This window comes from Daphnia pulicaria, chromosome 1, assembly GCF_021234035.1.
Source record: "Daphnia pulicaria isolate SC F1-1A chromosome 1, SC_F0-13Bv2, whole genome shotgun sequence".
NCBI classification, from domain to species: Eukaryota; Metazoa; Arthropoda; class Branchiopoda; order Diplostraca; family Daphniidae; genus Daphnia; species Daphnia pulicaria.
The window spans coordinates 9,018,047-9,045,192 of record NC_060913.1 but is presented as its reverse complement, the minus strand read 5'-3'; the positions used below and the strand labels follow the sequence as shown (position 1 = coordinate 9,045,192).

Here is a 27,146-nt window from a genome sequence, read left to right as displayed (position 1 = left end):
CCTCATCAGCTATAGTAAAAAAATACAGCAATTTTGTAAGGGATTTTGGTTATTGACGTATGTTATTAACAGATTTTTTTATTATCTTTTCCCTATCGTTGTTTGTGATTTAATAGAGGAAATAGAGACAATAATAATCAAAGATCGTCTTCCCTTCATCGACCTAATTAGTTGGGCGTGATGTGACCTCGATTTTCTTTCTTTCAACGCAAGTGATTAGCTGATGACGGATCATTTGCTCACTGGTCCTCATTTTCTCACCATTGTTAAAGAAAACATTGTAGGCGTTGTCACATTAAATGAGACCTTTGTCTGCTGGCATCATTGAGTGCGGTAGGAGATTTTTAATTGTGTGGCGACTTTATTGGCAACTTGCCGCTGTGTAAATCCTGTCGAACGTAAATAATATAGTCTTTCGTGTTCTGTGTGATATTGGTAATTTCATGTCGATTACTTACATTCGTGTCCCATACAAATTAGCTACAAATTGTGTGCGCCTTAAAACTACAGCCAAATTTATTCTCAGTTACACGTTGAAGACTATTTTATGATACGAGTCCAAAGTTTTTCACTGTATCGGTTATCTGCTCAGTGCTCACCCTCCTCAAGTGAAGGATAAAACGATACGCGGTGCCATCTATATTATTATTGTTTATTTTGTTGACCCAGCAGGTTTATTGATGATGCCACGTTTTGCTGAGATAAAAGTCTCCATAAAGAAAAGCCTTGGCTGGAGATCTTGAAACAAAGTCTAATAAAACGAATTTTATTTTATTTTTTCTAATAAAGTGCACTTATGTTTGGGGTTTTAATAAATTGATTGACAGTTGATATTATTAGGCGGAATTCCATATTAAGCATAAGTTAAATGGCGTAAATTTCAAAACATGTTTTGGGTTAGAGTAAATCATTTTGAACAGCACATTTTACCAATTTTGGGTAATATTTCACAAGCTTTGCATTTAAATTAAATGCATTAAATATTACCCAAATGATTTAATTGAAAAAAGAACTAAGAAAATTATTTCTCAATGTAGTAAAACCAGTGAATTATCCTGTTGACAAACAGTCCAAATAATGCAGTCTAAAAAAATTATAAATCAAATAAATGATTCGACTTTTTGTCACGTAATGCACGAAGTATTTTATGTTCAGGTCAAATGTAAAAACTTACATAGTTTTATGTACCAAAGAAGATGATAAGTCTATGAATCCAAAATTTGAAGAACATCTTTGACCTCCTCTTCTTTAAAACGCTCTAAAAGGAAGGAACGTGCAGTCCCAATTTCACCTCCAGTCGTCTTTACTTTTTTGTCGATTTTGTGCCGAACTAATATCGAAACGAGGTCAACCAAAAGTTTTTTAGGCACACAGCGACACACGAAATGGAGAGCATTCCATCCGTCGTTGGTTTTGCAATTGACTTCGATGTTATTTTTAATTAACATTCGGACAATGTCAATTAAATTTTCTTTGTCATAATATCGACACACGTAATGAAGAGCATTCCATCCGTTCCAGCCCTTGCAGTTGACGTCGATATTCTTCTCAATTAACAATCGGACAATGTCGGCAATGTCGATTAAATTTCCGTTCTCGTAACTTTTATCACACACGTAATGAAGAGCATTCTGTCCGTTGTTGTCCTTGCAGTTGACGTCGATATTCTTCTCAATTAATAATCGGACAATGTCAATCAAATTTTCTTTCTTGTAATTTCGACATACACGATGAAGAGCATTCCATCCGTTCCAGCCCTTGCAGTTGACGTCGATATTCTTCTCAATTAATAATCGGACAATGTCAATCAAATTTTCTTTGTCGTAAAATGCACACACGTAATGAAGAGCATTCTGTCCGTCGTCGTCCTTGCAGTTGACGTCGATATTCTTCTCAATTAACAATCGGACAATGTCAATCAAATTGTCTTTGTCGTAATATCGACATAAGGCAAGGAGAGGAAATGGATTCCATCCTTCGGGGATTTCCTCTTCAACTGAAAGGCTGAAAGGTATGACGTCGACGATTTTGTCATTTTCAAAGTGGCCAACTACTAACTGGAAAACGTCTAAAATTCTTTCCTTTGGGTAATGTTGACAGACATTCAAAACTGCATTCCACCCAAAAATCTTTTTCTGTTTATGGTGAACAATGATCGAAAATTCATTTGCGCAAGTTTCGTTGTATTTGTCGGGTGCCGTCATGGCAAAGGCGAATTTCTCGTCGTTGGATTTGATGTTGACTAATTCGGCAAAGATGGTGATTTCCTTCTGAATACGTTCAATGACGGAATCATTTTCATACCCAAGGTCAAAATTTGCATTATTTGTCGGTAAGGAAATTTCATTTAAATAATTCGTGCCGAGCGTTTGATTGAGCAGTTCCAAAAAAGGTTCTGAGAGAGCTAACAATGAGAATGCAATTTCGTATCCAAAATCAACTGGAAATTTGGTCATTTGTTGTTGCAGTGTTCTCGTAGAAGGGAAAAAATGAACTTTGCTGTTATTTCCCAATTTAGTTTTAGCTTCATCTTGAAATCTATTGATTAAGCAAAGTTCTTTGTCCTTTTGATCAATCCATCGCTCAAGGCGATTAGAATTAAACGTGAATTGTTCATTGCTGATTTGGCTCATCAGCTGACTGAATTCTTCTACTTTGATTTTGCCGCTGCGAATGCCAACGACCATTTCCCCCAATTTTATTTTCAGATCGGCAATGAAAGATGTTAGGCATCGCTGGAACAGTTGGAGCTTCTTTTGAAGTGGACTCAACATTTTTACTAGAGGGTCTTCAAGCATCAGAACAAGTGTACCTTCCACTTCGCCGTAGTTGTCCATAATCAGGACGCATTGCGACGCCAGCGTAACGCTAATTTCGTATCGAAGAGCCGGAGCTCCTTGGGCATCTTGCATCAACACCAACGGGTAAAGCCAAACTGTAATGGGCACGCCCAGTGACTTGTTTGCATCTGCATCGTCTTTTGCCATCCAAACGGATGAAAATTTTAAGAACTTTTGGGCGAACACGATGGCTTCTTTGTACGTTATTGGGCGATCCACGTCATTGGGCAATTCGAAATCGCCTTGAAAATGACACTCGATGTTATCCTCGTTTTCTTGATTGGTGTCTGCCCATTTACCTCCAACATTTGCGTTCCCTTTAAGAAATTTGGTAAATTTATCGACATCTAATTTCAGCTGTCCATTGACTTCTTGCTCGTTTTCTGTTTTGCTCAGTTTTTTAGTGAACGTGAACGTGGCTTCTGCACCGTACTCGATTTGCGTAACGAGGTGAGTTGCAGAGCCGATCATGCCACTTCTTTGAATCTGTGGGTAACGCAAATTACTCTCATCTAAATGTTCCATTAATAATTTCTTGACTGCGGTGCGACACTTCAACTTCACATGAACACTCGATTGCCGACTGGTACTTTTCGTCTTGTCGAGATAATTTGCCGATCCGCTGAGCTTAATCTTGCCACACAAGATGCTGACTTGTAGTGACCCATTGACTTTCAGTTCTTCGAATTTGTCGGTGAGTTTGTCTGATGCAATAATCGAAAATTCTGTGTAAGCTTTCCTATCGGTTTTGACGTTTTTTAAATCACTTCCATTCCAGAAAGTATACCCTGATGATAAAAACAAACAAAAAATTTGATTCATGATGAGGTTTGCTGTGTCTCTAACTGCTAGTATAATATTAAAAACATGATGTTTTTATAAACGAGCTATTTAAAAATTTTAAAACGTTTCTTCGATTTCATTTCTATTATTAATAATGTGGCCATTTATATAATATTCAACTAATGTGGAGAATTAGGCCTATACTGCGCTATACTGCTCCATTAATCAAACTGATTTCAAAATAATTAGTTGTATGAAGTCTAATAAAAAACGAGAACAATAACGACGAGCTCAACCAGGAAGGAACTTTTATTTTAATACTTACCGGGAATGGTTGCATCCTTGATTGCATCGTAAACGGTACCCAAATCGAAATGTCGCCCAAGAGCTGGCATTGAAAACGGTTGTCTACTTAGATCGTCTATGTTCGACATTTCACTGAATATTTTATTCCTGCAAGCGTAATTGAAAGAATTCGTTAGTGAAGTGAACATTTGGGTAAAACATTACAAAATAGAACTATATGAGGTACATACTGTTACATTTTTTCCCACCCAAACGAAACGAACTTTTGTAACTTACGTAAAACCGTTTTCTAGTCAAAGTATTTCAAGGTCTCCAGACAAATGATGGCGGTGACACACGTCAAGAAAAGTCTCAGCAGTTCCAATCTGCAGTAGGATTTTTATTTCTATGTACAGTACCCACCAAACTATTAGGTACACCCCCCTATTTTCAATGCATTCTTATGGCACTACGTGTCCTAGAAAAATGCAATAACTCTTGAACCGCTTGGGCTAGATTTTTTTCCTTTTGGCCCTGAGTAGATCTAATGATGATCTACATTTTTTCTACACATGAAGTTGTCGTAGGATTAACCCCCACGGCGCTACGGTATCGTTCAGTTTATTAGGTACACCCGTTTTCCCCCCATATGCGCCGTGTTAAATACGGCGTTTTCCAAAATTTACAAAAAATACTAAAAATCAAGCTAAAATCTTTTTCTTTGTGCCAAAAGATGCAGAATTCTTCACTCTATACGAATATAAAGAATAATTTACAATCAAATCAACTCAGAGAACCCTTCCCTATACCTCAAAGTTTTCCACTTCAAAATTTGTACTTTTTTCAACAAACTTGCACTTTCGCCAGCAGAGGGCGCCCAATTTCGCCAAATTTTGAAGTGGAAAACTTTGAGGTATAGGGAAGGGTTCTCTGAGTTGATTTGATTGTAAATTATTCTTTATATTCGTATAGAGTGAAGAATTCTGCATCTTTTGGCACAAAGAAAAAGATTTTAGCTTGATTTTTAGTATTTTTTGTAAATTTTGGAAAACGCCGTATTTAACACGGCGCATATGGGGGGAAAACGGGTGTACCTAATGAACTGAACGATACCGTAGCGCCGTGGGGGTTAATCCTACGACAACTTCATGTGTAGAAAAAATGTAGATCATCATTAGATCTACTCAGGGCCAAAAGGAAAAAAATCTAGCCCAAGCGGTTCAAGAGTTATTGCATTTTTCTAGGACACGTAGTGCCATAAGAATGCATTGAAAATAGGGGGGTGTACCTAATAGTTTGGTGGGTACTGTATATAGTAATTATATATAGTTATTAGATATTTATATACCTGTAAAAGGAATTGTGAACCTCGATTGATCGGTTGTTTCTGAAATAGTTTAAACGTTTAATTAAACGAAGTAGTTAAATAAAGTGACGCAGTTACACAACCAGCACGCAGCAGCGAAGCGTAGCAAATCCAACGAGAAGCCTCAATACAAGACAAACTCTTGATGAAAAGAACTTTGGAACGTCAACATGTCTGATAGCGCGAGCTGTTCTTTTCGCCTGCAGCACAGCAGCGGGATCTATTTCTAGAAATGGCGCAATAAAACCTCCAAGTGTCCCAGCCGATAACAAAAGTTTTATTACCGTAAAATCCTTGAACAGAACTCGAGAACGAGACACACTGTATAATGTTTACAGTGGAGCTTTCTTGAGTTGCATGAAAATTTTCTTGAGTGAAAAACCTCATCAGCCATAGTGAAAAAATACAGCGATTTTGTAAGGGATTTTGGATATGTTATTAACAGATTTTTTAAATAGATCCTTTCCCTATCGTTGTTTGTGATTTAATAGAGGAAATAGAGACAATAATAATCAAAGATCGTCTTCCCTTCATTGACCTAATTAGTTGGCGTGATGCGGCGTGATGTGGCCTCGATTTTCTTTCTTTCAATGCAATGATAGCTGATGACGGATCATTTGCTCACTGGCCCTCCTTTTCTTTCCTTTGTTAAAGAAAACATTGTAGGCGTTGTCACATTAAATGAGACCTTTGTCTGGCGGCATTGAGTGCGGTAGGAGATTTTTAATTGTGTGGCGACTTTATTGGCGACTTGCCACTGTGTAACGAATCAAGCGGATAGGCCGTGTGGCTTTTTCCACTCAAATCGTCAACTAAAAGATTCTTTTAAAGGCGTAAAGAATTGTATTGTTCACATTAGCTTACGTGACTACATGCGAAGCGCAAGACTTCTCTAGCATGAGACGGGTGAAAACATGAATATGGAAACAATAATGAAATGAAGAATAAACCCGAGAGGTGTGACAAGTGAGCCAGTAGTGAGACACTGAGCTACACAGCAACATTCTGCGACGGGTGAGTCAGAAAGACTGAACTAAAGAATGAGACTCTGCGTTGGGTTTTATACCAAAAACAAGTAAAGGGAAAGTGAGAAATAATAGGTCAAGAGAAAGGGAAATTGGTAGGTTACAACAGGTCACAAAAGAGAAAGGCACTTGGATCAACTTTGACCCAGATCAAAAATAGAAAGGCGCATCTCAGAATCCTTACAACTGTGTAAATCCTGTCGAACGTAAATAATATAGTCTTTCGTGTTCTTGTAATATTGGTAATTTCGTGTCGATTTCTTACATTAGTGTCCCATACAAATTAGCTACAAATTGTGTGCGCCTTAAAACTACAGCCAAATTTATTCTCAGTTGCACGTTGAAGACTATTTTATGATACGAGTCCAAAGTTTTTCACTGGATCGGTTATCTGCTCAGTGCTCACCCTCCTCAAGTGAAGGATAAAACGATACGCGGTGCCATCTATATTATTATTGTTTATTTTGTTGACCCAGCAGGTTTATTGATGATGCCACGTTTTGCTGAGATAAAAGTCTCCATAAAGAAAAGCCTTGGCTGGAGATCTTGAAACAAAGTCTAATAAAACGAATTTTATTTTATTTTTTCTAATAAAGTGCAGTTATGTTTGGGGTTTTAATAAATTGGTTGACAGTTGATATTATTAGGCGGAATTCCATATTAAGCATAAGTTAAATGGCGTAAATTTCAAAACATATTTTGGGTTAGAGTAAATCATTTTGAACAGCATATTTTACCAATTTTGGGTAATATTTCACAAGCTTTGCATTTAAATTAAATGCATTAAATATTACCCAAATGATTTAATTGAAAAAAGAACTAAGAAAATTATTTCTCAATGTAGTAAAACCAGCGAATCATCCTGTTGGCTAACAGTCCAAGTAAATGCATTCTAAAAATAATTATAAATCAAATAAATGATTCGACTTTTTGTCACGTAGTGCACGAAGTATTTTATGTTCAGGTCAAATGTAAAAACTTACATAGTTTTATGTACCAAAGAAAATGATAAGCCTATGAATCCAACATTTGAAGAACATCTTTGACTTCGTCTTCTTTAAAACGCTCTAAAAGTAAGGAACGTGCAGTCCCAATTTCAAATGCAGTCGTCTTTACTTTTTTGTCGATTTTGTGCCGAACTAGTATCGAAACGAGGTCAACCAAATTTGTTTTAGGCGCATAACGACACACCAAATGAAGAGCATTCCAACCGTTGTTGGTTTCGCATTTGACGTCGATTTTTTTCCCAATTAACAATTTGACAATTTCAATTAAATTATCTTTGTCGTAATATTTACACAAGAAAAGTAGGGCATTCAGCTTGTTGTCATTTTTGCAATTGACTTCGATGTTATTTTTAATTAACAATTGGACAATGTCAATCAAGTTTTTTTGTTTGTAATATCGACACAAGATAAGGAGGGCATTCGATCCATCGCTTGTTTTACAGTTGACGTCGATTTTTTTATCAATTAACAATTGGACAATGTCGATCAAATTGTCTTTCTTGTAAAACGTACACAAGGCAAGGAGAGGAATTGAATTCCATTCTTCTGGGATTTTTTCTTCAACCAACAGGCGTAAAATGTCGAATCATTTTTTCTTTTGGATAATGTTGGCAGATGACTTTCGAAACTGCATCCCACCCAAAAATCCTTTTCTGTTTGTTGTGAACAATTATCGAAAATTCATTTGCGCAAGTTTCGTTGTATTCGTCGGGTGCCGTCATGGCAAAAGCGAATTTTTCGTCCTTTGATTTGGCATTGACTAATTCGGCAAAAATGACAATTTCTTTCGGGATCCGTTCAACTACAGAATCATTTCCGTAGCAACAATCTAAATCTGAATTTAAATTATTGGTCGGTAAGGGAATTTCATTTAAAAAAAATCGTCCCGAGCTTTTGTTTAAGCAGTTCCATAAAAGGTTCTGGGCGAGATAAGTAGGAAAATGAAAATTCTAAACCACAATCAACTGGGAATTTGGTCATTTGCTCTTGCAGTGTTGTCGCAGAAGGGAAGAAATGAACTTTGCTCTGATTTTTTATTTTACTTTTAGCTTCATCTTGAAATCTCTTGATTAAACAAAGTTCCTTGTTCTTCTGAGCCAGCCATTGCTTAAGGCGATTGGAATTGAACGTGAATTTTTCATTGCCGATTCGATCCATCTCTATTTTGAAATCTTTTTCTTGGATTTTGCCGCCGCGAAAGCCGACGACAATTTCCCACAATTTTATTTTCAGTTCGGCAATGACAGATGTTAGGTATCGCTGGAAGTGCTGGAGCTTATTTTGAAGTGGACTTAGATTTTCTAATAGAGGATCTTCAAGCATCAGAACAAGTTTATCTTCAACTTCACTGTAGTTTTCCATTATTAGGAAGCATTGAGACGCCATCCAATGGGGAATTTCGTATCGGAGAGCCGGTGCTTCTTGTGCATCTTTCAACGGGTAGAGCCAAACAATAACAGGCACGCCAAGGGACTTGTTTCCATCTGCATCATCTTTGGCCACCCGATCAGATGATAATTGCAAAAACTTTTTGGCGAACTCGATGGCTTCTTTGTACGTTGTTGGGCTCTCCACGTCATTGGGCAGTTCGAAATTGCCTTGAAAATGACACTCGATGTTATCCTCGTTCTCTTGATTGGTGTCGGCCCAACTACCTCCAACATTCGCGTTCCCTGCAAGACATTTTTGAATTTTTTCGGCACCTAATTTCAGCTGTCCGTTGACTTCTTGCTGGTTTTCTGTTTCGCTTAGTTTTTTGGTGAACGTGAACGTGGCTTCAGCGCCGTACTCGATTTGCGTAACGATGTGAGTTGCGGAGCCAATTTTGCCGGTTGTTTGAACGTCATCACGGTAAGCCATGTTGTTCTCTACTAATTTCTTGACTGCGGTGCGACGCTTAAGTGTCAAGTGAACGCTCGATTCACGACTTGTGCTTTTCTTTTGGCTGAGATAATTTGCCGATCCGCCGAGTTCAATCTGGCCACACAAGATGCTGACTTGTAGTGATCCATTGAACTTTAATTCTTGGAATTTGTCAGCGAACTTGTCTGAAGCAATAATCGAAAAATCTGTGTGGTTAATCACGGTGGATTGGACGTTTTTCAGATCATTTCCATTCAAGAAAGTAGGATAGCCTGATAAAAACAAACAAAAAATTTTATTCATGATAAGGTGGCTTGCTGTGTCTCTTTATCCTAGTAAAATAAAAAATGATTTTCTATAGCTATTTAAAAATTAAAACCTTTTTTAATCCGATCCCTTGCTGCGCGCGCGAGTTTCCCGATAGGAGTGGTCCAACAATTAGAAAATAGTTTTCTCAAGTCTATATTTTGATTTTCCGATTTTTCCTTTATCCTTTATGGTAAAATTTATTGCACTCCGGAGCGCTCTAGTGTCAAAAGAGGCTAATGCATTCCGGAGATCTCTAGCGTCTATTGTGGCTGTTGCACTCTCACAAGTAGCAGTGAGAGAAAACCGCCTCCCGAAAAAGTAATAATGTGATAGTAGAGAGGGCTGTAACCGACTAACCGCGACTAACCGTACGTTCACCAGTGAACTTTCCAAGTTGGAAGGACAGATCAATTTGGACATCATCGTGCAGACAGGAACCAAATGTTCATAATCAATGTCAAGAAATCAAGGAAATCATCACTGCTGGTCTGTTGTATTTTTATCATATTTCACCACAGAGTAAAACATTTCTTTATTTTTATTTTAGACTTGCTGAGGACAATTAAATTAGAGACCCTGAAAAGCCCAACACGTTAGAAGACCTGTTGGTTATTACAGATGAATCTGTTCAAGTAAAACCATTTGAGGAAAATGGTTACTTGGTTAGAATAGATTTCAATCCTGCAGTTCCTCATTGTTCACTTGCCAGCCTTATTGGCCTCTGCCTGAGAGGCAAGATTTAGAAAAATGTGATGGAAAGGATCAGATTGGACATAGTTATTGCAGAGGGCACAGAAGAAGAGAGTAAGCCCTAATACCATATTTAAATGTTCAAAAAAGCTTTCATAAAATATTCTTTTACTTTATTCCCATCCAGTCAATAAACAAATCAACGATAAGGAAAGAGTCGCCGCCGCCTTAGAGAATCCCAACTTAAAAGAAATGTTCGATAGTTGCATAAAAGATGAAGAAGAAAAATTTTGTTAAGAAAAAAAAATAAAAGACAATAAATTTCCTCAGAGTATTTTGTATTCCATTCCATGAGATCAACTCACAAGTATGAAAGTCACTGCAAAGGCACTGCAGAGACAATTTCATCGCACATATACACCCTGGATTGATTTTAGTGGAAGACTAAAACAATTACCTAAAAGCTCTCTGGTATATTTATAAATTTTGCAAGTGTTATCTCTGGTAAGAAGAAAAGCATAACCAAAAGCGACAAGCAAGTTTGTTTCGTGTGTGAAAGACTTGTAAACTTAAAAAAAGATCAAAATTTTTCAAAAACGAGACAAGTTAAGTGAATAACACAAGGGAAGTGGGGCGGGAGGCAGTAAGTAATTTCAGGCGGGTCGAGGAGAGAGGGACTTTTTAAACTTCGAACAGGACCGCAGGAGTGCTGGGAATAACATCCATAATCACTTTGACAGGGTCGTTGTTGTTTTCCTCGGGCTCGATCTTGGACGCAGGCTGCTCCTTCTCCAAGTCCGTGGCAGTGCAAATGGAACGAGTGCGGGGTGCTCGACGGCCGCTACCGCGTCAGACGGGCTTGGCTGGCTGCGCAAGGTGTTGATTCAGCAGCTTGATGACTTCCTCCACGTCGGCTTCATTCTTGCCTTTGATGTTCTCTTTGATGACCTCGACCACACCGTCATCTTTCTTGTCCTGCAAAAGAAATTTCAATTATCCGGTTAAGAATTTAAAATAAGAAAACAAACTCACCTTGAATGTTTCCGTAAGGCCTGCATAGGTGATGCCCGACTCGACGAGCATATGGCGGAGGAATCCAGCACGCAGGCGAGGCTTGATACCTTGACCAAACATGTCAGCGAATACAGGTCTCCATTGAGCCTCCTTAGTCAATTCTTCTTTGATCTTCTTGACTTGGTCGAGCAAATGATCGCAACTGATGAGGTTCTCCTTAAGTACCCTAGTGTTGATGCGGCCGCCATGCACCTTGCGAAGGATCTTGTGAAGTGCTTGAGCACGTTGAACAGCGCTCTCCAAAGGTGTGTCGACTCCAAGGTGGTGATCAGCCAAAGCTTTAAGGACCATGCGATGTTCATTCTTCAAATCATGCACCTGTTTTCGATTGAAACGTTAGAAAATCTAACCAGTTCACGTGTTACTATTTTAGTTGTTACCTATTGACGGAGCAGATCCCAGCCATTAACACATCCAAGCAAAATCTTGTTGACATCATCAAGAAGACGGTAACGTTCCAAAGCCTAAAACAAACTGAAAGTTAGAAACGAGTCTAATAATAGAAACGAAATGGCGATATACCTGGAAGAGCTGAAGGATCTTGGAGTGGCGTGGTTCAAAGAAGACTAAGACAATTTTCCTGTCGGTGAAATTATCTTTTTGGAGCTTGATGAGCCAAGAGGCGAAATCGTTGCAGGCAGCCACCTCGCTCTTGGACTTGAGCATTCTGCTGTTTCGGATCTCCTTGAGCATGCGGTAACGACCCGTGTCAACGATGCGAAGATTGTTGTTGCGAATTACATTCAGCGGTAGCTTGCCATACGGCATGACGTACTCGTTGAAATCGTGCCCTTCTGCTTTCTCTTCCTGTGCCACGTAGAATGATCCATGAAGTACTCTTTGAAATCGTGCCCTCCTGCTTTATCTTCCTGTGCCACGCAGAATGATCCCAGGTTGACCATCTCGTCGATGAGGCGTCGACCAGTAACGGTGGCTTCCCACATGACCAAAGCAATGCTGTCATCGTGTTCAGGCATTGGCTGTGCTGGCTGAGTGGTGATCACAGCAGGGGGAGCATCAGATTCAACCTTGGCCTCTGGAGTTGGTGGCTGAATTACCACCTCTATGATGGTCTCCTTGGTGGAAGATGAGGTCTGTTGTTCTTCACTGTTGTTGGTCATTTCTGTAATTTTATTCTGCAACACAAAAATCAATAATCAAACAGCATTCAACAACAGTGTAGAGGTTAAAAACAAAATGCGAGCAAAGAGAATACTTAGACTGTGCTGGCTGAGTGGTGATCACAGCGGGGGGAGCATCACATTCAACCTTGGCCTCTGTTGTTGGTGGTTGAATGACCACCTCTATGATGGTCTCCTTGGTGGAAGATGAGGTCTGTTGTTCTTCACTGTTGTTGGTCATTTCTGTAATTTTATTCTGCATCTGTAACACAAAACACTATCGATAATCAAACAGCATTCAACAACAGTGTAGAGGTTAAAAACAAAATGCGAGCAAAGAGAATACTAAGGAACTTTCAACTACAGGAACTCTTCAAGAACAGTTCCCCTTTTCTTTAACCAATGTGGTATTGAATTAGTTAATTAATTCTACCATTGATGTGTGGCCGCTGGTTGATGGAAGTGACATAGATAAAGAAGACTGGTTTCGCATGTGCTATCCTTTTAGCCCTATCCCTACTGACCCCGAGTTCTTGGAGTGCTTGTAGTGCCTCTAGCGGACAAAGTACTGTACTGCACCGAGGCTACGAAGGGTTTTGCAGACGAAGATTGTTTTCCTTCTGTCTTGGTAAAATTCTTTTCTGGCGTTTAATAGTTTTAGGTAATTTTGCCTTAAAAATTTTTATTAAGAAGTCAAATTGTATTTAATTTTGACATTTGCTAATTACAAAAGCAGAGAAATCAATTGAATCATTGCAATTGAATAGAAGTAAGCAGAGTGTAGAGATGAAAACGTACACTAGAGGGCAGGACAAGTAGTCCAAGATTGGAGAAATAGGAGGAAGGGTAGCAAGAATGTTGGCGACAGTTGGCCATGTTAATTTTCTTATGAAGAGCATAAACCAGTGGTCTTTGTCTATGGAAGTGATACCATTACTTTCGAATGAAGACTGCAAATGAAGACTGCAAATGAAGACCGAGTTGACTAGATAATAGGCTGTGTTTATATAGCACGGCCTTATAGCAATGCGTCAGAACTCAGAACCATCTAACGGCAGTTTAATAAAACACGAAAACACAAATTCGAGTTTATAATTATGATTTCGTCGCAATATAAAAATCTAAATGCGACGGCTCCATGTAAAACCTTGTCTTGCACAACATGATCATAATTTTCTAATTAATAAACTCTAAGAAAAAATTCGTATAAGACATTAATGAAATAAACAACTTTCCTATCTCTCTGAGAGGAACAACGCCATCTGTTGGTGTGGGTTGGGTTGGGTTGGGTTGGGTTGGGTTGGGTCAGGAAACAGGTCTTTGGCGATAGAATCCCTATCGGGAAATTGCTAAACCTTATGTTTCCTCGATCTGTTTCTAGAGTAGGTAATGTTCCTAATTTGCCATTAATGTAGTGTAAAAGGCGATTTACTGCTTCATTATAGCAAAAACTGATTAACAATTAATTGTCTGAACTTCAATCGACTTCAATAAAACGAGACAACGAAAAACCCATAAAATATTATTTGTTATTACTTACCGGGAATAATTGCATCCCTGACTGCATCGTAAACGGTACCCAAATCGAAATGTCGCCCAAGGGCAGGCATTGACAACATTTGTATACTTTTATCGTCTCCGTTCGACATTTAGTTGGATATTTTATCCCTGCAAGCGAAACAAACAATTCGTGAGTGAAATGAACATTATACAAAATAGCACTATAAGTAAACTGTGACGTTTTTTGTCACTCAAACGAACTGAACTTTTGTATTAACTTACGTAAAACAGTTTCTAGTCAAAGAATTTCAAGGTCTCCAGACAAATGATGACGGTGTCACACGTCAAGTAAAGTCTCAGCAGTTCCAATCTGCCATAGGACTTGGATTTCTATGTAATATGGTAAACTAATTATATAGTTAGGCCTATTAGATATTTAATTAAACGAAGAAGTCAAGTGACGCAGTTACACAAGCAGCACACAGCAGCAGCAAATCCAACGAGAATAATGCTCAATACCAGACTCTTGATGGAAAAAACATTGGAACGTGAAAATGTCTGAAAGCGTGAGCTGTTCTTTTCGCCTGCAGCACAGCGGAATCTATTTCCATATAAGTCGTAACAAACCCTAAGGGCCAAGCCGAAAATACAAGTCTTTTTACCGTAAAGTCCTTGAACAGAACTTGGGAACGGCAATACTGTTTACAGTGCAGCAATGCGTCCTACTAATACGCAACAACATTTTCTTGAGTGAGAAGCCTCAGCCAGTAAAACTACAGCGATTTTGTAAGGGATTTTGGACTGTTGGGTCTCGATTAAGTGAAGCGCAGCAACTTCGCAATAAGGATTTGTTCTTTATTTTGTCTTCATTATTTTCAGTTTTATACTTGGCGAGTGGGTTTCGGATTCTTGAATGATTATATCCCCTTCCAATTTACCATATTGTCTTGAAACCCTCGTCAACTGACATATGAAGGACTACGAAACTTTTGCAATTGCGGAATGCGCGTACAGATATCTGCATGAAAAATGTATGCAAAAAAATTCATCATAGACTGAGAATAACATCAAATAAATTAGAAAAATCATCTCACCTTGAGAGTGGGAAACCTTTCGGTCAATGAGAGCGATAATTTTTTTTCGATTACGTGTCACGACGTGTAGCCCAAACGATTGACGATATGACGATATTCAAATTAGTTCTCGCGTTTCCCTTGAATCGTTAGAAAACTTGGCGCTTGTTTATAATTATCGCTCTAGAAAATCGTGATGGGTATAAAAGGAGGCCCTTTTACCGTTCAAATTCTACTCTCCAAAATCTCCTGTCGAAAATTTTGCGATTGTGGCATCTTTGGTATTATTAGTCCGTCGCAGATTAATAAATACAAAAATTCAAAAACCCTTTCAAAACAAAAAAATCTAGAATAATTCAAATTCGTAATCCCCACTTTGGAGTAAGTATACTGACCGCTAGATGGTGTATTGTCGCGTTGTGTCGTCGTCAAGCGCATCCTCTGCCCTCTAGTGTACGCGTGGCGACGTAAGTAGAAAACGAGGTTGGTACAAAGCGGTAGAAAGAAAACGAATTAATCACGAAAAAAGGAACAACGATTATTGTTCAACTACATGCTTGTGGTCGTTATTAGTTGCATTTTATGATAGTAAATTGTAAGAACACAAAGTTATTGCTGCAAATCCTGCAATGTTGACTTCTGTAAAACGTGCCGTAATCGAAGCTAATCCTATAAATTACCCATTTGGCAATACCCGAAGTCGAAATGTGTTGCAAGACTTCAATTGTGGAGTAGGTGGTTTTAACCCATGCCGTTCATCCTTGAAGGTAACCCTCAGCTGAGATATCTTTTTGGATAAACTGATAAATAATTCTGAATTGGACCATTTGCATTTAGGTTCTTTTTCTGGGTAGTGGTGACCTGAGAAACGCTCTTCAGGTGGCAAGAAATGAAAGTTTTGAAGGCCTTCAAATCCATCTAAATGATTATAATCCATCAGTGGTAGCTCGCAACATCACTATTTTGAAAATAATATCAGCCCCTGATTTCAATCCTGAAGACGGTGAAGACTTTGCTTTCCTGTGGGATGTTTGGTATAATCTTGAATGGCCAGAAGTCACCCGTAAGAGATTTCAAGGAGTGTTGAAGGACCTGTTGAATGATTCGTTCCCTGAAAATGTCTCAGTCCCTAAAACTAAACATACTGAAATGTTGAAGAAAGTGTGGAGATCTTGGCTTTCTGTTTTGTCACAAACTGAATCTGAAGCTAGTTTTTTAATGAAAAAAGTAGGCTCTGAAAGGTAAAATTTGTATTCAAATATCTAACTAGATTGATGTACTAAATTATCTTCATTTAATTTTCAGGAAGATATCTATTTGTAAATACTGGCTGCTTTGGCATCAAAAAGAAATGGAAAACACGAAAAACTGCGGTTTCTTTTCTACGTTCATTGATGCGTTGGCATCTAGATTGAAAACAAGAATTGGGCCTGAAGGTTTGAACGATTCGGCAATCAAGAATATCCGTGAAGAAGCTACGCGCTATTTTGAAGAAACAATTGAGAAGTCCTTAAACGGATTCCAAGACGAAGATTCCTTTACGATGGCCACTGCTGAACTAGCTTGTAACTTTGAAAGAAGTATTGGGCTTGAAAAGTTGGACGATTCGGCGATTCAAGATATCCGTGAAGAAGCTAAGCGCTATTTTGAAAACGGTAGCTGTCGACTTGAAAACGATATCGAGGTCGTGTGTCTCAATCCAACCATTCTTGAACACGCAACACTCCGCTGGACACTCTATTATTCCCTGTGCCCATTTGACGGATACATGCCGCTCCTGAAAGAAGAACTGGACATTTCAATCAAGAGCAAGATGATGATACGTTCCTGCCAGAAAATACTCAAGAACCTTTTGTCTTGCTATCGAAAACGCCTCATCGACGGGAAAACCTTTGAATTGTTCTTCTATTTGGAGGATGCCATAGAATTCTGCTATTCTGAAATTGTCAACAAGTTCGACGTCATTGACTGCTCCAACATGGCAGATCATGTTGGGTTAGCGAATTTGATCCTGGCTTGCAGCGGGAAGTTGTCCCATCACCCATCAGCAATGTTGTTCACCGAAACTTTAAAATGGTTTGATTTTAAATCTGTCAAGATGTACGTCGAGAAAACCCTTTGTTGCCCGTTGAGCATGATCCCAACTCTATATGGATTGCGTCTCAAAAGCCACATCGAACTAGGATTGCCTGAATTTGCTAACCTGAGACGTCGAACGCCGCCCCCTGTTAACCTTTGCTGGAAAAGAGCACCTCCTTTTCGTAACGTTGTCATGTCAACCTCTCCTGCACTGAGCGAGTTCCTGAATCAGCTAGCGAACGTTTGCTTTGATGCAAAGTTTCCTTATGGAATCACAGGTGTCCCTCCTGAATACCGATGTGGCATGTTGCTGTATACCCCGCAAACGTTCAGCTACGTAGTGAACTCGATGATTCAACGGCTTGAAGGAGACCATTGGCTGAAGAAGGATGTCAGGCCGGCGGAGATGCATCCCAATTTTCAACTAGCTAGACGAACACTTGATGCTTGGAAAGATGGCCAAAAGATTCTCAAGTTATCCGCAAACATTCCTACTGCGTCCTGTGACAAGATGGCTTCTCAATTAGGAGCTCCATACATTCGATTGATACTCCTGCCGAAAGCGATGCATGGCAACTGTTACGATTTTTCTGGACCAAATGTCCATTTCATCGACAACTTTCAATTGAAACTGGAAAAGTGTTCAACCGGATTCCAAGACGTTTCAATTTCCTTTCTCCTATAATTCCTAATCACGGGCTTGAGAAAACTCATCGTGCTATCCTCGTGGAAATACGGGATGGATCAGAATTTGTCGTCTTTGAGTCGTTTGAATCCGTTCAAGTCGAGGACTGGAGTATACCTTATCCGTTTATTCCTTCGAAAATCCAACTGGAAGATCCCGCTCCTGAAGAATTTCACATGAAAGTCGACAGTTGCGTCGAATCCGAAGATCAGTTCCATCTGAAAGTAAATATCATTTCATCCGACAATGCCGCAGGTGGGTCTGTACAACGTTTTCTTGCCATTTCATCGGTTTTAATTATTATTATTCTTTTTAGGCTTAAAAATAGCAACACATTTTCAGGCGCCTTGTGAATCCTGCCACGAAATTACTGTGGAACTGATCCAGTTTGAAAATTTCAAGCCGTTGTCGCTGTCATTTCCGTATCCGATCCTTGCCGATGACATCCGCATTACAGTTGATCGCAGCTGTCCCCATGTTGATTTAGTGCTAACGAAAGCATTGTGGGAACCATGGCCGTGTGAGTACCGACGTGCTGACGATTTGCACAACGTTTTAGATCCTGATCAACTGAAATCTTGGAAAGAAGAAGAATCACTCCAACCGTCCTTGGAATACCACATTAGAAGCCAATTCAACATTAATCATCTGAAGAATACTTCACTAATGGAAAAATTCCCTTTGAATGTTGTTCGTTGCGTTATGCAATTTCTGTTTTTGGATCCCTCTCGTCCTCGTTATGTCGCCATCCAACGGATGGATGCACCAGCACCCGACTGGTTGTTTCTAGTCCATCGTCCTGTTTCAACAACTCCGACGGGCAGACCATTCCTTTTGCTTTCGGCTTTTGATTTCCGATTGGCAGAAAAACTTGTTGCAGGCGGCAAATGGAGCCAGAAAAAGACTGCAGAGAGTTTGAAGCGAGTTTTCCCTGGCGACGCGGAAGCATTCAACATTCCAATCCAAACGACTGAAGATTCGCAGCTTTTCAGATTCGTCTTGCGGCTCAACAGTTCCAAGATCGCACCCAGCAAATGGCATGAAAAATAACCTTACACTGGGAGAAGACAGTCCGTGGATGGCTACATTCGTCTCACCACTTTACAGCGACAACCCACTTTTGGATGTTGAATCTGCTGATGCTTCAAACAGATCGACCCTAGGTGGGTCCATGAGTGACAACTGCTGCGCCACTTGCAAGAAAGTTTCCCAAAGTCTTAAACGCTGCAGCCGTTGCCGTAACTAACATTCGGTAACTATTGATTTGTTTTTGTTATTATTTTTAGCTTTTGCCTTGAGCCCCAGAACCGTATTAATTGTGTGCGTTTCAAAAGAAATAACTGATGAATTTCTATCAGTAATACTTTGAAAACTATGTGATACTTGTGTGATTTCAAATATTTTTTATTGTATCGGTAACCCATATACTCTATTCTAAAGTAATGTAATATCCCAGGTGTGTAATGGCATTTATTTTCGTTAACCAACAGGTTTCATCGGTGATGCGACGTTCTTGTTGAGATCTGGATGGAGAAAATCTTGGCCCGATTCTTCCAGCTGTTGGCCAACGTATGGACGGTAGATGATGATGACGCGAGCTGCACAAGGTAGGAAAAAATTCAAAACATATTAAGGATTGCGATTGATTTTGTTGGGGTTTGTTTTGCGAGTCCGATTTTCCGATACTATCAAGATTTACGTAGTCTTTTTATTCGACCGATTTGAGAGAGGATTTAAATTGTCAAGTTGTCGACTGATAGATGATTTTGATCCTTCAGCTTTTTAATCAATTTCGTTTCACTAGTAGTTGCCATTAAATAAGAACTCGCGAGTCAAACATGTCCATGTATTTTCTATGATTTAGCTTTGTACTGGTGTAGACAATGGCTTGGCTTCCAACAACAAATGGAAGGAGAGGTGACCGCAATCGTAAAATTGACACAATCCGCTTGTTTATTATGTAGCGGATGACTTCTATTTTTGATTTCTATTCGTTAATAGTCAGCAAACGGGACGTAGAATAATTTCATTTGATTGTTTTTCATTACTGGAGCGATTAAGGCTGAAAGGGGCTGAAGCCAAGGACTGGATATATCAAAGTAATCGTGTAATTTCCTAGTAAGGCTTTTCCAGGTAGAGAAATGCTGCCTTTCAGACTTGGTTAGTTTCATTAAATTTTATTGTTCGAGTATTTCGTAGTCGATTTCTTTGACGCGATCGATAATTTCTTGGCCCAATCCGTAAGTGTTTTTCTCTGCGTAGGCGATTACATTTTGCCCAAATTCGTCGCGATCACGTAAATTAACCTTTTTATCGTTGAGAAACAAGTCGATCAATTCCATGTCCTTGGCAAATTTTGCAGCTAAAAGAAGTGGGAGTAATACCTTCCTTATCTCGGCGGTTGATATCGGCACCCTTTGCCAACAGGTGACGTGCGGTTGTGACGTTGGACACAATGGCGGCAATGTGGAGAGCAGTTAGGCCAGATTTGTTGCATTCGTCAATATTAATTATTCTCTTTTTGATGAGGAATTAGATCGATGATTTTCGCGTCTTTGGCGTAGAATGCCGCCACATGAAATGGCGTACAGCCAGATTGGTCTAATCTTTTGGGATGTGCGCCGTAATGTAATAAGTAACGAACAACTGTCGTGTTGGATGCCGAGATTGCGTAATTCAGGGCTGTCGTTCCAGTTGGTGCGTCACATTGGTCGATGGGAACTTTGCTCAATAAATATAGTTAACAATTTCCTTTTCCCCGTTGAATTTGGCCGCCGTGTGAAGTGCGTTCCTTCCCTTTTCGTCGCATTCAGCGGGATCGGCGTTCGTTTTTGGTAGGAAATGTTGAAAGATTTCAGTTTTATCAAAGAGAATGGCCAGGTTGAGCAGAGTGAAATTGTTGTACACGCCTTTGATGTTGTACTTTTTATCTTGCTTTAATCTGTCGAGTAATTCAGTGTCTCCCAGATAAGTTACAATTACAAGCGGATGCCAGTTGGAAACATTCGACAGGAGATTGATCATTTCTGACAAGTCGGACAAGGGGTTTCTTTCTTCAGACAGAGTAGAATCGTTCTCGTATTCGTAACCAATTTTCGTGATTTTTTTCATGACTAGGCCTAACGGGATTTCGTAATTGAAATTTATAATCATGGAAATCCACAACAATGTTAACAGTTCTCTCGTACAATCTTTGCCTTCAAATTCTTCGGCAAGAATTTCAGTTTCTTTAAAATTTTTCTTGATTGAATATTTGTCTCGGGAGCGTTGCAGTACGACTAATGCTTCACGGTCTTTTCTTATGACCACCAGAATTCACCGTCATTTTCACTCACATGCAGTGTTGAATATAAAGAAAATGTTGAAAGGTCCATTTTTAATAGGCTTACCCATTTGACGATTAATTTCAACTTCACTTATCTTGGATTCGTGGTGGCCGATTTCTTTCAGAATTGGCATCAATTGACACGTTCTAAATTTCTCTTTGATGAAGGGATCAGTAGATTCGCTGAGCAAATATTGAAAAAGGAAATTTGGTGCATACATTTTACATGGACATCGTGTGGGCGGCACCTGTAGCAATTGAAAACTTGTCTTGTTCCGTCATTAAGGTCCTTAAGTCCAGTTAGGCCATACCATTCCAGTCATTTCAGATATTTGACTAATTTGAACAAGGTTTTCACTGAAAAAGAAATAAGTGAGGGTATTCCTTCTATCAACGGTTTTGCAAGAGAAATTGATTCCCTTTTTTAAACAATTTCGATTACCACCTACCACTCAGGAAACGCTTTAGATTTTCAATTTTCAACACATCAATTTTTTGTATAGGGAAGTTGGGTGGGATGGTTCATAGATTTCATATTGAGTTAAATATTTGAAGCTTTTTTGGATGCGATGCCATTATTTAAAAAAGAAATTTCTGAACGCGTTTAATTCCAGTCCCCACTGAGGGTATTTTCATTTTCCTTCGCTTCTGTGTCTGTGCAACTGCCAAAAAACAGAAAAAACGGTGAAACGTTCATGTTTTTCGTTTTGAAAATCGCCCGTTGGTTTACCTTCACCTTCCTTTGTTAGCGAGAAACCTGTGGGACTAATGCGAGCTCTAAATTACCGAAGCGTTTGCTTTTTCATGTTGGAACCAGGAAAATTTTGACAATTGCGTGTGCCGACAGATATCAATCCCCAGGCAGGAGTTGTTGTTGCCCAGACCCGAGAAGGGCCACAATCGTCGTTTCCATCGCAATTTTGAACGCACAAACTGCGCCCAAACTGCACAAACTAAACTAGACTTTTTCCCTGCAGGTAAAAGTCTAGTTTAGTGACCTAAATCTACACTCTTTTGCTACAGCACAACACCACAACACAGCGGCATAACATCACACTATCACAATATCACCTAACAGTATCACCCTACAATACCACACTACATCGATGATTGAACACTACATTTTACACTTAATTACATTACACTACCTAATCACAACACCACATCACCACGACCGACACAATTCAACTTTACCAAAAAATTACTAAGAAAACTGGTGTGGCTAATTATTAAACTACTGTAGGAAACAAGAAAGTAGAAAAATATAAAATGAATTCAACTTTAAACAAATCGAGACAAGAGGTCTTTACCTCGCTAATATCAAAAATCAAATGGGGGTGAGATCAGCAGACGATTTGCAGCGCTGCCATGTTGACAATAGCGAAATTTAACATTTTACTTATCCCCCTTTAAATTACAATTACTCCAAACAATGTACATTTTTTAAGTTGAAAATTCAAATGCAAAAAAAGAAATCTCAGGGAAGTAATTGCAGTCGTCGAAATATATGTTATTTCGATTTTTTTTTCCAGTGAAATTCTAAATGGGAACAAATACATTCTCACTAGGCAACGCTGTTAGTGGCGAAGAAGTCGATTTACTAGTTCTGGAAAAAGAGGCTGGGGGAGATAAATTTGAATATTTTACTTAAATAGCTTTCTCGTTTGTCGTTGATCTCCCTTCCCATCTTTGCGTATTAAACAAAAATTGACAACGCAAAAAAACGCCCCTCTAACAAAAAGAAAAAAAAATCAGTATGAGCTTGTTCTTCCAGCAATGTGGTGGGCAATTCCTGTTCTTTAGTTAAAGGTATACGTTAAAAAACTTGGGGAATATTGTTAAAATCAATTTGATTAGTTGTACATTTGTTATGTTTGCCTCTCTTCATCAGTTAAGAATTTATAACAATATTTTTTTAAAATTAGTAGACTTTGGAATTTTGTTAAAATCAATTGGTTTGATGTAAATGTAAATGCCTAAATGGTTAATTTTTGTCTCTTATCAGTTATCTTAAGGGTTAAAAATAATCGTAAAATCAACATTTAGGTTCAATGATTCATGTAAAATTGTTTTAAAAGTCGGTTTTGCGTGTAGCATCTGTAATGTTTACTGTGAGTGTATAATGATTTGGTGTTATGATGTAGTGTAGTGATGTAATGCAGTAATGTAGTGCGCTTATTTAGTGTGATAGTGTAGTTTACCAATGTAGTAGTGTAGTGTTGTGGTGTTGTTCTGTAACAAAAGAGTGTAGATTTAGGTCACTAAACTAGACTTTTTCCCTGCATTGTTATTTGTTGTACCATATGAGTTTTGGGTTAACTGAATGGCTGCAAAGCCTTATCCCCATCAATCAATAAGCTCAAAAGAACCTATATTGATTGATTCTTTAATTTTTTTTTTTTATAAACTTAAAAAAAAAGTGGGTTAACTTTGAGTCTTACACTGTGTACAGTAAATTAAAAAGGTAGAGAACCTCTCTGAAAAGACACATTGGAGTTGCTTCGAATGTTAGTGGGTGATTAAAGTAATATTTTCGCTTATTTAGGTGGATGAACCCTGATGATGATGATAAGTTTCTGTTTGAACGAAAACATTGTGTTTCAGTTGGAGTTGCTTGCAATACAGTGCACCAAATCCATCAATATCAAGAGGTTTAATCTATCTTATTTTTATTCATTCAGTTTAAATTCAAATTAATTAATTTTTTTTTATTTCTGCTTCTCTCGTATTCTTTGCAGGCTATTTGGAACAGTAAAACACTAGTGCAAGATGAAAACCAAAATTCCCTTCCTGACGAGTAGTGAGCAAACAACACTGACAGTAAGTAACCAAGTACAGGCAATTATGGATATGGTTCATTTCACTGTATTGGTAATCTGCTCACCCTCCTTATTTAAGTAGTATAGTCCAAAACGATACGCGGATGTGCCTTTTATGCCTTTTTAAAATTTTGTTGACCAACAGATTTTGTCGGAGATTCGTCGTCTTGTTGTTATCTGGACGGAGAAATTGTTGGGCCAATTTTCCTAGTTGTTGGCCTAATGCTGACGTCTGGATGCAAGATGACACGAGCTGCACAAGGGGGGAACAAAGTCAAAATGTCATTCTCTGTTGGGGTTTCATTTCGCGACCTTTGAATGTAATGGCCTTTTCTTATTTAAATCGTTGACTATAATAGGTTAATTCATCGGTGATGTGATGTTGTGCTGAGACCTGGATGGAGACGATGATTGATGGCCAATCATTCCAACCCTTTGCCGACGTGTGGAATGGATGGAAGGTGAAAATGGGGGCTGCCCAAGGTAGGAATATATAACATTTGAGTATTGCCATTCTCTGTTGGAGTTTACTTCGCGATCGTCCCATTCTTTTTACAATTCCAAGATGAGGTAGTCTTATATTCGACTGATTTCAAAGATGAGAATTTAAATTGTCAAGTTATCGATACTCCAGCTTTTGAATCGGTTTTCTTTCACTTTTTAATTCCCGTTCAATAAGAACTTGCAAGTCAAATATCTCCTTGTTTTATTCCAACAAATGGAATGATAGACAAGCAAAGTTGTTATCGGCATCCCAAATATTGTATTGTTTGCTCGGTTGCAAAGCGCATTGTGAATGTAAACGAATTTTTCAACGGTTTTTAATTCGTTTGGGTGGGATTTAAGTACTATTTTTGTTTTTAAATTGGTTGGCATTCTGGTACAAATTCGAAAATTTAACTTTTATACCGGAATGGCATGGGTTTTTTTTTTGTGTTCAAAAGGAACTCGCCGGAGAAGTTCAAGTTCGATAACGTTGAGGGTAAATCGGAAGTAGAAAATTATTTTCTTTTTGAAAGTTATTTTACTTGCAGTCACCAACCTCTAATCCGCTATGTCGATTGAAATGCAATTTTCTTTTTATATAGCGGATGACTTAAAAATAATTTATCTTGAAAATATGGGCAAAAAGAAAAGAGAGAAAACCTAAAATCATAAATTGGTAAACAGAGTCGATGGTATACCAACACAGGATCACAAGAATACAAGGGATAAGTCAACCTCTAAATTTAGACTTTTCTCTACGGAGTGATGGAGCGTTCAATCGACTTATAATGTCCGTGGTCATTCCGTGCTAGTTACAGTTGGCTTGGTAGACTGCATTCTGCTCAGAATAATCCAAGGATTTCACGTCGACTTGTTTGTTATTTTGAAGTGACGACTTCGTGGCGGCACGATGGAGAGCAGTCATTCCAACGCGATCATCTAAAATGTCAACCCCGTCGTCACCTTGATTTTTCCTTTAAACTTCCAAAAGTAAATCGGTCATCTCTGTGTTTGAAACTTCTGCTGTCAAATGAAGTGGAGAATGGCCATCTGTGTTGAAGAAATTTGGTGTTGCTCCTATTTTGATCAAGTGGTCGGCAGTGACGGCGAAATGAAGGGCAGTTGTCCCAGATTCGTCGTACCCGTTTATTTTCACGTTTTGTCCGTACACCTCGTATTTAAGAGAAAGTGTTACTTGTCTTGCAAACCCGAAAAGGTATATTATACATTCGCGATGCTCCGCTGTGATAATAAGTCGTCCAGGCTCACCAACCACCTGTGCGTTTTTTCTATTTTCTTTCTTTCGCAGCCGTATAGCACCGAATGAAAAGCCTTTTTCTCTCCTAAATTTTGAACGAACTGAAATTAATTTGATTGAAACACGTTTACAGACCCACGATCTAGTAGTTATTGTTTGGGTGCGACATAGAAGGAGCTTATAGTTAATATGTTTTAGTCCAAATTTAGGTTGAAAATGAAAACTCTGTTTCTTGTCAAATAACTCTGCATGAAAAGTTATTCTCGTTTCCGTTGCTTCTGTGTCAGCTGCCACTGAAGCTGCAGAAAACTGGAGAAGCGCTCATGTTTTCGTTTTGAACTATATCGCCAGTCAGTTGGTAGCCTTTTTTTTTTCTTTTTTTGTTAGCGAAAAACCTGTGTGACGCAAATGCGACTTCCGAACTGGGGCGTCTGCAATTGTTTTGTTACAGAATAGCCAGAAAAATAATTCAACAATGGAATTATTTCCATTGTTGAATTATCACATTTTGAACACCATTCTAAGGTTCCACTCCGTTTATGTGAGCAATACGTCAAATCATCCTATAGTTTATTTTAAATGGGGTGGAATGACTACGAAATTTGTTTCTCTCCTCAGGTTGAAGATGCATATAAAAACATGGTAATGATGGACACGTTCGGAAACCAAACTACGCCATTAGTCTTAATTACATCCACCAACGTAATGCTCATCATTGTTACGGGCAGATCTATAGTCACCCACCTGGACCATATAATTTGCGTGCGACTTTCGAAGCGGTGTAACAGTCTCAGCGCTGTTTTAAGTATTATTAATTGGCAATTATTTGTTTCCTCTATCGTTTCCCTGACTTGTATCAAATCTAATTGCATTTGACTTAATTTAGTGTGACCCGAGTTTTACCAAGAACGAATTTTATTATTTAATATTAATTTAATTAATTTTGTTCTCGAATAACGAACTTGAGCGCCCGCCTTGAGTGGACCAGAAAACGAGGGGATTTTCCAGTCCAGAAACCATTTAAGGTAAAATAAGCTATCCCTTGGTTATGGCGTGAAAGCCAACGTTTAATCGAATTTAATCTTATTCCATTTTCGAGTGCAACGGCGTGCATCAAGATTATCCCACGTCTTACGATAGGTAATCGATCTGGCTAGCTCTGAACTGTTTACTTCATATTGCAGTCAGAGCCGATCAAAGGACAATGAAACATATTAAAAGGTATTATCTCATTCAACAGTTTTACATGCAGATTTTGGATCCCAACTGTCAGTGGGTGGACCGGACACCTTTGGCCAAGTTAACATAACGGCTATGCGTGTCCGGATGAGAATCAGATGCTGCTGGATGGATAAGACGTGTTGGCAATCACAGCTCTGTATAGTTGTCATCAACATCTTATCAGCGATAACTTAAAAGATTTTAATCCGTCTATTTGCTTAATTGATCTTTTGTTGATCAACTTCAACCCGGTGAGTAGTAAGGAACGTGCAAATGTCGGAGGAGAGACGTAACCACACGATCCGATGAACAACGACCTAATAAGGTGAGTTGATTT

The 27,146-nt window shown here is 38.7% G+C and overlaps 8 protein-coding genes across 9 annotated transcripts in view; 3 read left to right on the top strand and 5 right to left on the bottom strand.

The window, feature by feature from the left end:
• Window positions 1-6,444, bottom strand: part of LOC124345083 (verrucotoxin subunit beta-like) — a 48,444-nt gene extending 42,000 nt beyond the window's left edge. The window contains exons 1-2 of the mRNA XM_046798273.1: window positions 6,439-6,444; window positions 4,706-4,711 (exon numbers count right to left, since the gene is read on the bottom strand). The gene's annotated coding sequence lies outside the window, so the exon portion shown is untranslated. The remainder of the gene's footprint in view (window positions 1-4,705; window positions 4,712-6,438) is intronic.
• The window catches only part of LOC124344997 (verrucotoxin subunit beta-like), a 493,626-nt gene that overhangs the window by 3,194 nt on the left and 463,286 nt on the right, over window positions 1-27,146 (bottom strand). The gene's annotated exons all lie outside the window — the stretch shown is intronic.
• The window catches only part of LOC124344966 (mucin-3A-like), a 322,367-nt gene that overhangs the window by 87,087 nt on the left and 208,134 nt on the right, over window positions 1-27,146 (top strand).
• Window positions 7,519-14,345, bottom strand: LOC124347364 (stonustoxin subunit alpha-like). Its single transcript, XM_046798448.1, has 3 exons — window positions 14,146-14,345; window positions 13,904-14,031; window positions 7,519-9,441 (listed from the first exon to the last, which is right to left on the bottom strand). The coding sequence occupies exons 2-3, from the start codon at window positions 14,010-14,012 to the stop codon at window positions 8,174-8,176; spliced, it is 1,377 nt and encodes a 458-aa protein (XP_046654404.1). The 5' UTR covers window positions 14,013-14,031; window positions 14,146-14,345; the 3' UTR covers window positions 7,519-8,173.
• LOC124349229 lies at window positions 10,490-12,826 on the bottom strand. 3 transcript variants are annotated; one of them, XR_006920250.1, is made up of 7 exons: window positions 12,797-12,826; window positions 12,459-12,625; window positions 12,001-12,378; window positions 11,765-11,926; window positions 11,623-11,705; window positions 11,201-11,560; window positions 10,490-11,143 (listed from the first exon to the last, which is right to left on the bottom strand). XR_006920250.1 is itself a non-coding variant. In XM_046799677.1 (4 exons), the coding sequence occupies exons 3-4, from the start codon at window positions 11,531-11,533 to the stop codon at window positions 11,018-11,020; spliced, it is 459 nt and encodes a 152-aa protein (XP_046655633.1). In that variant the 5' UTR covers window positions 11,534-11,560; window positions 11,623-11,706; window positions 11,765-12,176; the 3' UTR covers window positions 10,490-11,017. The 3 variants fall into 3 exon arrangements, 1 of the variants encoding a protein (XP_046655633.1); XR_006920248.1 differs by lacking the exon at window positions 12,797-12,826 and having other exon boundaries at window positions 12,459-12,735; XM_046799677.1 differs by lacking the exons at window positions 12,459-12,625; window positions 12,797-12,826 and having other exon boundaries at window positions 11,623-11,706; window positions 11,765-12,176.
• LOC124345853 lies at window positions 15,398-17,716 on the top strand. Its single transcript, XM_046798334.1, has 3 exons — window positions 15,398-15,703; window positions 15,774-16,177; window positions 16,242-17,716. Exons 1-3 carry the CDS (start codon window positions 15,566-15,568, stop codon window positions 17,698-17,700), a joined length of 2,001 nt encoding a protein of 666 aa, XP_046654290.1. The 5' UTR covers window positions 15,398-15,565; the 3' UTR covers window positions 17,701-17,716.
• LOC124348835 lies at window positions 17,713-18,925 on the top strand. Its single transcript, XM_046799154.1, has 2 exons — window positions 17,713-17,951; window positions 18,013-18,925. The coding sequence occupies exons 1-2, from the start codon at window positions 17,877-17,879 to the stop codon at window positions 18,748-18,750; spliced, it is 813 nt and encodes a 270-aa protein (XP_046655110.1). The 5' UTR covers window positions 17,713-17,876; the 3' UTR covers window positions 18,751-18,925.
• Window positions 19,180-21,246, bottom strand: LOC124333526 (ankyrin repeat domain-containing protein EMB506, chloroplastic-like). Its single transcript, XM_046788977.1, has 4 exons — window positions 21,090-21,246; window positions 20,446-20,819; window positions 20,085-20,217; window positions 19,180-19,298 (listed from the first exon to the last, which is right to left on the bottom strand). Exons 1-4 carry the CDS (start codon window positions 21,244-21,246, stop codon window positions 19,180-19,182), a joined length of 783 nt encoding a protein of 260 aa, XP_046644933.1.